Source organism: Apis dorsata, unplaced genomic scaffold, assembly GCF_000469605.1.
Source record: "Apis dorsata unplaced genomic scaffold, Apis dorsata 1.3 scaffold_538, whole genome shotgun sequence".
Classification (NCBI taxonomy): Eukaryota; Metazoa; Arthropoda; class Insecta; order Hymenoptera; family Apidae; genus Apis; species Apis dorsata.
Genome location: NW_006263759.1, coordinates 120298 through 129735, shown reverse-complemented (window position 1 = coordinate 129735; position 9438 = coordinate 120298). Strand labels below are relative to the sequence as shown.

The following is a 9438-nucleotide window of genomic DNA, read 5'->3' as shown; positions in this document are numbered from 1 at the left end:
AGAGAGAGAGAGAGAGAGAGAGAGTTCTTTGCCAACGGTACGGGCGAGGCATCGTTCGGCAAAAGCTCGAAAACGTACTGGTCGCAGTAATAAAGTGGCACTTGTCGGCCAATTCGACGATAGGGGAAAGAAAAAACAATCAGCTTCGAGACCGGAGCCAGGTCGCCGTCCCATTTATATCAATTCTATTCATTGCCGCTTTTAACCTAGCCCTCGCGACGCCAGTGACTCTCACTCTCAAGATCTACTTCGATAACCAATCTCCTCGCGATTTCCTCCTTTCCCGTATCGAGTTATTCCAAACACCGAACGGTTCGCACGTCCTCTTAATTCAGTTAAGAGGAGCGTTTACGCGCCCGTACGTGTCCCGATTCGCGTAAAATTCTCGTCTCTCGAGGAGTCGCATCGTCGTTAACCGAGTGGACGGACAGGTGAAAACGAGGCGGCGTAACGGGCGCCTGTCGGTTTCGTTTAATCCCCGGTTTTCAGCGGCAATTACGCCGACCTCCTGCAAGTCGAACGACTCCGCTTTTCTGACAACGATCACGGCTCGATAGCTCGTAAAATCGGTCCGATTCCGGACTGCTTTCACGACATATATCCCTTCCTGTGCTCGAATTTTCGTTTTAATCGAATCGTTGAAAGCACACTGGCTTAGGGCCACCGCGCCATCGACCAGCGCGCAACACTTTCGCTTTCTCATTTCTCTCATTCTCTTCTTTCATGTTGCGTCCATGCCACGGCCAACTTTCTCTCTCTCTCTCTCTCTCTCTCTTTCTCTTTCTCTCATCTATCATTTTTCTTTCCATTCTTCGCGCGACGCCAGCATATTCAACGTAATAATGAAACGCAGACACGGAACGATGGGGAAAAAAGATGGCGAGAGATAATCATCCGCGTAAAACGAGAGCGATACGTTTGGGGAAAGAAAACGGGGCGATCAAAGGTAACGCGGAGGGATAAGCATCGGTGTGCGGATTACGAAACGATATTCCACTTACCGCGGCCAACGAGCCTCTAATTTAAACGGTTAATTGCAACTCCTGCTTTTAGCGGAAAAATGAACGCACGCGCGCTCGCGGCTAATTAAGTCTGGCCCAAAGAGAGATAACGCTTTCATAACGAACGCACCGCTTTTTGTTGTCGTATTTTTAAGTGGCCGCCGCCGCCGCCGCCGCCTCCTCCACCGACGATGACTCGGCCAAGATTTTACGCCCGACAAAGCCCGGAAAAAAGCTTCTCGAGAGCGGCGTACGTACCCGAGAGAGCTCAACGTTTCAAACGTTGCAAGTGCCGTACCGGATATGAACCACGGATGGAGGGAGGGGCACGGACCGGAAATGGCCGGCCTTACCTCGGTCCGATCAAAAACTGGTTTCACCAGACGCTCGAAATCGAGATCGCGGGGAGAATTAACAAAAAAAAAAAAAGAAGGAACAAGAAGAAGAAGAAGAAGAAGAAGAAGAAGAGAGAAGTGAAAAAGAACAAAAACGAAGTAAAGAGCAATTTCCTCTTGGATATCGACGAGCGATAAACACGGTATTCTAACAAATTTGTCAGGTTGTTATCGCCCCTATTTTTTCCAAGTTATGCGTCACCGATCTCGATAAACTCGGGACGAGATAAACTTTTACTTCGATCTTAATCGCACGCGTATCTAATACGAATTTGAATACGTTGGTCGCCAATCACCGTCTCTCTCTCTTTCTTTGTCCCTCTTTCTCTCCTGTAATTGCCAATTTGGAGAAGCTATTGCAAAAGTTTCAGGAATAATGGGACCGGCAGCTGTCGATCTAACGTCATTCAGGTAAGAGAGACTAGCCGAGGCAACCTGTTGTCTCGTGTAGTGACGTTCGTCTTTTGTAATCGCGTCGCTTTTGTACCGCTAATAAGCCGCTCGAGTGCCGAAAGAGAGGCGAAAACGGGTCGTGGGACAAAAATTGCAACGTCGCGAACGTGGCGATTGCGCAACACCGTACGCAAGAGAGAAAGAAAACCGTCCGATCGATCTGGATCCGCGAAGAATCCGCCAAGAATCCTCGACGCGCAACGGGCACAGTTGCGTTCCACGAGCAACTGGAGGAGATTTATCGATTAAACGACGCAAGTTCCGGAAACTGTGTGATCAACAAGGAGAAATTAAAGTTGCAACTGGAAAAGGAGAACCGCTGCGACCAGTCCATAAAGCCAGAGAGGATCTAGCGGCTGTGTGTGGACTGTACTGAAATAATGTACAGTGCCGTACAAAACGGCAAAGTGGAGGGAAGTGCGGAGGGTACGCGGAACATCGAGGTTCCCTCCTCGTCTCTCTCTCTCTCTCTCTCTCTCTCTCTCTCTCTCTCTCTCTCTCTCTCTCTCTCTCCCTCGCCCAGCCTCGTTCTACCTCTGCCTCATTCACCGTCAGGGTGACAATGGTGTGCAAAGGAGATTAACAAACAGAATAAGCTAACGCGTAATCGCATTATTTCTGGCTAAGCCGCATTTAAATTAGATAGAAATTCCATTTAACGAAACAATGCAGGGATGATGATGACTCACTGCTGCCATACGAGTCGAAATAGACGAGTTCCTTTGCCGAGTTACTGATATTCTATGTCGCTTTATTACAACGACTGTCTTTCCAGAGATAGATAATCGTGGACCAATTGCCGTGTGTATATACCCGTTATAAAATCCCTCTTCCCATCTCGAGAAAGAAAGAGAGAGGAGAGAGAGAGGGGAGAGAGAGAAAGAGAGAGAGAGAGAGAGAGCTAACGACGCTCGAATTTACGCGTATTACACGTAAAAACGAAAAAATACTAAAGCACAACACTGTATAAATTTCGAGCGCGGAAGAAAATTACAAATTTCAGAGCTGATCTCGTGCGTTCAGGAAGAAAAGGGGTGCCGGCTCGAAAAGAAGGAACGACGACCGACGTGCCCGCCCACGTGACGACGGCCATGTTCGTGACGTAATCCTGACGTCAGCGGACCGATGGCGTGCTCCGCACGCTCCGTCGGATATACAGAGAAAATCGTAAACGTGCCCCTATTTTCAATCGACGTACAATCGGATTTACAGGGAAACTCCGTGCACCGTAAAAGACTTGGAGATTGAAAGGAACTCGTTTCCAACTGGCGCATCCGGTCTACCCTTTCCAACGGAACGGAATCGGAGCATCCCCGACGAGCGAGAGAAACTCTTTCTCAGCTACGGCGAAACTTTTCTTCCGGGCCAACTCCGATCGCGAACCGTAACGGCGAGATACGACCGACACGAGGATACCGATCGATAACGGACAAACACGACCATGATCCGTTTATTTAATTCTCTCTTACCTGAGCGCTACCTCCAACGATCGATTGATAGGCCGATTGAAAAACGCTTCCCAACTGCGTCAAACTATCATCTTCCATCTGGAACATTATATCTGTGCCCGGGGAACCGTTGTTATTCAGATTGTTGTTGTTTCCCATCATCTTCTCGGTATTGACGACATCGCGCAGTATCGTGTTCGACTGCATTCTGCGGTTACGACGAATTTCTGGCAACGTGGACGATTCACCACTACCACCACCACCGCCACGGTCTCGTTCGGTATCAAATCTCGGCGATGATCGCGTCTCGATGCAGAACGTTTATCGCTCTCATCGTCCAAAGAACCGAAGCCAGCGATCTGCACACACCGTCGGATCGCGATATACGAGCCGGAAATTGTGAACACGATTCCACCGAAGAGACAAGAAACAACTCGCGTCACGTACAAACTTTTCCAAGCATATCAACTACGATCAACGTTATAAATACTCCTCCCGGAGAACGTATTACGCGTTATAGATTTCTCGGGCATCGGTAAACACGCGGATACAGTCTACGAATAGAGCCGGACGCAAACAAAAATAATACAACGAGAGATGTTTTTACGGCGAGACGAGGACTCGAGTCACCGACGCCGCGTGCCACGAGGACGCATCGCGTAGCCGCACTACGATTCACCCGCCCGCCTCCGCACCATCGTTCGCGTGGCGTCGCTTTTCGATCAGCCTTCGAACACCTGTTTCTGCTACGGTCGCGAGACTCGACTATCACGCTCGGTATCGCGATTATACCGTATCCACGGATTATACGGTTACGAGAAACTTTCGAGAACACCAAGTTCCGAGCCACGTTATTGCGCACTACGTCCACCCGAACACTCGACGACACCAAAACGATCACAAACTTTGTACTTCACCGTTCCAGTCACACGAGAAGTGTGGAAAGGAAAGGAGATCGAAAAGAGACGGAGGGATATGAACGAAGAAAGAAGATGAGCAGCATCGACACAACCTCCTCTCGGTTCACGGTACGCGACGAGACTGACGCTTCCCGAAGGGAGGCAGTCACCCCACCACTCCCCTTCCGTACGAGTCTACGTCTCCCCCCACTTATTCGCTCGCCTGCTCCCCACTACTCCATGGCTCGACGCGCGCGGATAGCGATGGGTATTTGAATTTCTTTCCACCGAGTATGCGAACAAATTCCTGTTCGAGATCTTTCTCTGAAATAATTTTCCACGAGAAACATCGATTAACATCACAGATATTTCCGTTCCATCTCTCGGTTTTTTTTTCCATCTCTGGAATGCTCGTATCTCGGATTTCTAAAAAGGAAAAAAAAAAAACTCTTCGAAAATTTTATTCGAAACGTAAAAAAAAATCTCTCGTATGGAAAACTCTCGATCTCGAGACTCGTGCGCGAATTTTACAACTCTTCCTAACGCGGTGATCTTTCGCTTCGTACTTTCGACGATCGTTGGACGATTATTAAAAACGGTTGGGCTCGAGATGTTACAAGAATCGTCGAAGCTGTCGCTAGGCACGGGCCTCTCCTCTCCCTGCGAAGTGCAATGGTCGGGCCTGCAGCGTTTCGGTTTATCCTCCCCTCGCCTCGTCTCACCGATGCTCGGCTCACAGGAAGCAACCCCTAGCGCGAAGGGCCAGCGTTTTTGCCCGCACAAGCCGGCACTCGTGTAGCAACGACAAGCGGTGCTACGAGTGTGGGTGGATGATGGCTCTCTGGCTCTCCGCCGACTATGTACCGTGCCGAAAACATCGGTCCACTTGTTGAGTCGAAAAGAGAGCGAGAGAAAGAGGAAGGGAGAGGGCCGGTGTCGGCGGCGCGCGCGCGCGGTTATCTTCTTCCCGTGCACGGCCAAAGTGCCGCTGTTTCGCCAGATAAAATCTCTGCGCTACACGAGATCCGATGAGGGAACAAAGGTGGACGATCCTCTCGGTCCGTGGACGCGTAACGAAAAAACGAGTTCACACACCGGAAATGAATCGACCGCGAATCATTCCCTCGAAAGAAACACGCTTCGAGTGTTCGCTTCGAATTTTTCTCTTTTACTCTTCGACAAAATCTCGAGATCACCTCGATTCCTGAATACCTTTTTCCCTCGAATTTCTCTCGAATATCCTTCGATGATAGAACGTCAAAAGTTGGNACTCGAAAAATAAGCGAGTGCGAACATTCGCTTCGAATTTTTCTCTTTTACTCTTCGACAAAAATCTCGAGACGATCATCTCGATTCCTGAATATCTTTTTCCCTCGAATTTCTCTCGAATATCTTTCGATGATAGAACGTCAAAAGTTGANACTCGAAAAATAAGCGAGTGCGAACATTCGCTTCGAATTTTTCTCTTTTACTCTTCGACAAAATCTCGAAATCACCTTGATTCCTGAATACCTTCTTCCCTCGAATTTCTCTCGAATATCCTTCGATGATAGAACGTCAGTTGGGATTCGAAAAATAAGCGAGTGCGAATATTCGCTTCGAATTTTTCTCTTTTACTCTTCGACAAAAATCTCGAGACGATCACCTCGATTCCTGAATACGTTTTTCCCTCGAATTTCCCTCGAATATCCTCAATGTTCGATGATAGAACGTCAGTTGGGACTCGAAAAATAAGCGAACTACGGAGAAGATGAGTTGGAGAGGCGAGCGCGAAACATTAATTCGGCAAAGAGGCGGACGATGTTTCTGCGTGTTGAAGTGTCGCTAAACGATCTGTTAGGCGAAAATATCTTTATATTCGGGAGGACGGAAGGCTCGGTGACGATGCCGCGGTTTCGGAAAATCTGTCCGGGAAGACAAACGAGATACCTCGTGGCGCCAAAGGTAGGAGCTCGTTAGTTGGAAATTCGTGAGTAATTTTAGTGTCGTACCCACGCGACTAGCCCAAGGTATATAATTACCTAACCTCACCCGACCCAATCTAACCCAGTTGGCAAACGAACGAGAGTTCCAGTTTTCCTCGCTGAGATCCGGATACGGCGAGCGCAATCTCTACAATCGATGGAAAAATTTCCTCGAGGTATCGCGGTCATCGAGAGACGCTAATTAATTAAGCCAAAATCGATTCAGTTTTTCTTCCCTTTCACGACGACGACGACGACGACGACGACGACGACAACAGTCATGATTCGTCCGTTCCAACTATTATTTTAGCAAGCAAACGAATTGACATCAATCGTTGCCAAGACCTTTCTATTGAAACCACTTGATCCGATTTCCACTTGATCTCCAAAGCGAACGAATGGGTCGAATCGATCGATCCTCCAAGTTTTTCCAACTATCACCTGGGTATCACCTGGACGAGACTTGGAAGAGGGTAGTTTCGAATATAGTAACGTAACGTACGTTTGTAGCGAGAGTTGGAGCGTGGGTTCGAGAGTGAAACGGAGGAAAGAATGGAAATAGGGAAAGTCGAAATGAATGACCGTGTGGAGACACAAGGTTGTCTTCAGGTGTAAAGAACGCTTAACACCTCTGGCAGGTACCGGCAGTAAAATAATTAAAAGTGGCAGGTACTACTCAATACAAAACCGAAATAAAATTAAACAATGGGACAATGGAGCACCAGCCAGTAATACAGTTAGCCATCGTACCTGCTCCACCATCCCCAAGGACTACCCTCGACAAGATGTTCCTTAAATACGGCTTTCAAATCAACGTGTAACAACGCTGGATGTTAAAACTCCTGGTAAAAAAAGAAACAAAAAACACTTTAGAATCGCTAGAAACACGCGCATCAAATCGAATCGCATCTTCCTTTCGCATCTTCATTTCCCCCGCCACGAGAAAACACGTCGACCAACTTGAAATCTCGTCCAAAACATTTACAGCAACGAGATTAATCCGAATTAATCGATAATTAAAGATACTTTAACTCACGATCCCACGCCACGGAATTTTACGTTTTTTCACGGTCGACGAGGGCCAAAGGACTTTCACAACCCTTCCTCCCCGTGGTGCACTTCGATACGACCGCTGTAAATCTCGAAAGGTACTTGTCGCCCCACTACTGCTTCTATATACACGTATATATGCGCGAATATCTTTCCAACTGTCTTCGATCAATCTCCCCCTCCTTCGAGACATAAAAAAGAAAAGCGGAGAGGAAAAAGGTAGGGAGCACCGAAATGTGAGCACTCTTCTTCTCTTCGCCTATGATTCTTCAACCCAGAGAGAAAGAGAGAGAGAGAGAGAGAGAGGAAATTTCACGATCCGGAGAGACACAAGAGTGGGTGTAGGATGATAACCTGGCAGGCAAGGAGTTTCGTCATTGGCGACAACGGGCAACAAATAATTAGGTAACCTCGCCTGGCCAACTGTGTAAACTGCGGCTCCATCGGCGATCATCGGCCGATGTACATATGAAGACATCGGAGAGAATACGACGACGAAGACGACTGTGACGACGACGGAGGGAATACAAGAGAAGAGGAAGAAGAAGCGGAGGAAGGAGAGGAGAAAGAGAGGTGGAGAGAGAGAGAGTCGTCGACCCGGACGCCTCCTCCTCTCCTCCTCTTTCTTCTTCTTCTTCTTCTTCTTCTTCTTCTTCTTCTTGGTCGCGTCGCATGGTCCCCCCATGGTTCGAGCAAAGGGAGGGAGGGGGGAAAAAAAATCATAAGACCGCGGCCGTTGTCGGCTGATGCTCCTTGTCGAGCGTGTTCACGAGGATCCGACAAAAAGCCTCGCTCAGGCAAGAAGACGGAACTCCGTATCTCGTGCCATTCCGAGCGGAGCGGATTCCCGCCGCCTTCTAATTAAGGTCGATCGTTAGATAACGCGAAAATTGGCCGAGATCGATCGATCAAAATAAACCTGCAGAAAAGAAGAGTAAAAATCTGGAAATGCGCGCCTACCTCTTTTGTATCCTTTCTCCCCCTCCCTCTTCTCTCCTCCCCCTCCTTCCCCCGAAAATTCGAAAATTCGGCCCGTTATTATATTCGCGGGGCGAAAGAATCGAGGCCGCGAATACCAAGTTCCATAAAAGTGATTTAATTCCCCCCACCCCCTTGCTCCCCCCGCCCGGGAGGAGGAACAACTCGTTCGTACAACTCGGCCGCGCGAGGGTGAACGGCTAAAAGGTAATAGTTAATAACAGCGCAGCTGAAAAGGGGGATTCGGTAATCCGGTTCTAATTTCTAAAACAAAGAGAGAACGGTGCGAGGGGAGGGGAGGAGGTTCGGGATACGGAGCGGAGGAACGAAAAGAGAGAAAGATGAGGAGAGTGGAGATGGAGTAGGAGAGAGAGAAAGGGAAATATTCTCTCGTTGAGGCGAACCCGAGATCCTGAGTTGGGTGGGTTTCGGAAGCGGAGAGGAGAGGAGAGAGAGAGAGAGAGGAGAGGGGGACGGTAAGGGTAGATGTGGAAAGAGGGCTGAAATTGGGGGCGGTCTGAGAGGAGGGGAGCGAAGGGGGGCTGGGTTCCACCCTGGAACACATTAACTGCAGGGCGACGGGGTATATAGAGACGGGTTGGGGGGAGGCGACGCCACTGGCGTAAGCTTCAATGGAATACGTTCGAGAGCGTGGCAAGGAAAAGAGCTTAATCCGACCTTTCTTGCGAGTCACGCAAGTATATATGCATGTATACTCGAGTATCGGCTTTGCTTCGCTTGGCTACCTTCCTCTCTCTCTCTCTCTTTCAGCCCGATCGAGGGGCGAAAATTATCGAATCGATCGTACGATCCCAACCAACGATCCGCCACGATAATTCGGGAGGAATGTCGAGCGAGAAGGAGAATTTTTTCTTTTTTAAGGGAGCGGTAAGAATAATAAGATTCAGATACGAGCATTACACGATACTCGAAGAAGGAAGAAAGGAGAAGGAGAAGAAGAGGAGGAGGAGGAGGAGGAAGAAGAATCGGCAATGGATCGGAATGAAAAAAATGCGGGTGAATGAGGGAATAAATCTCGATTACTTGATCGCGCGTTCCGCGTTCCATCCAGCGTTGCTTATACCCCGTTAATTAAGCCGCTAACGAAGGGTCAATTTTCGATAGATTTATGCATGGAGAGGAGTTAAAGCGCGACGTTATAAAGAATGACCGCGTGACTCCCCGCGGGGCTGACTGGTCGTTAGCGAGTCTCTCGATATCTAATCTCTCTCTAATTAATTCTTTTTAAT

At 48.6% G+C, this 9438-nt stretch overlaps 1 protein-coding gene across 19 annotated transcripts in view; it reads right to left on the bottom strand.

The window, feature by feature from the left end:
* The window catches only part of LOC102679918 (protein daughterless), an 88586-nt gene that overhangs the window by 49036 nt on the left and 30112 nt on the right, over positions 1-9438 (bottom strand). For 2 of the 19 annotated variants that reach the window (XM_031512966.1, XM_031512969.1), the window contains exon 1: positions 3319-4356. The exons of 10 other annotated variants lie outside the window; for them this stretch is intronic. Coding sequence is in view for 8 of the 9 variants with exons in the window: in XM_031512969.1 (XP_031368829.1) it covers positions 3319-3504 (186 nt within the window). In the remaining variant the exon portion in view is untranslated. Of the gene's footprint in view, positions 1-3318; positions 4373-9438 lie in introns of those variants that run through there. 7 more of the 19 variants (XM_031512963.1, XM_031512961.1, XM_031512973.1 and 4 more) reach the window with 7 other exon arrangements.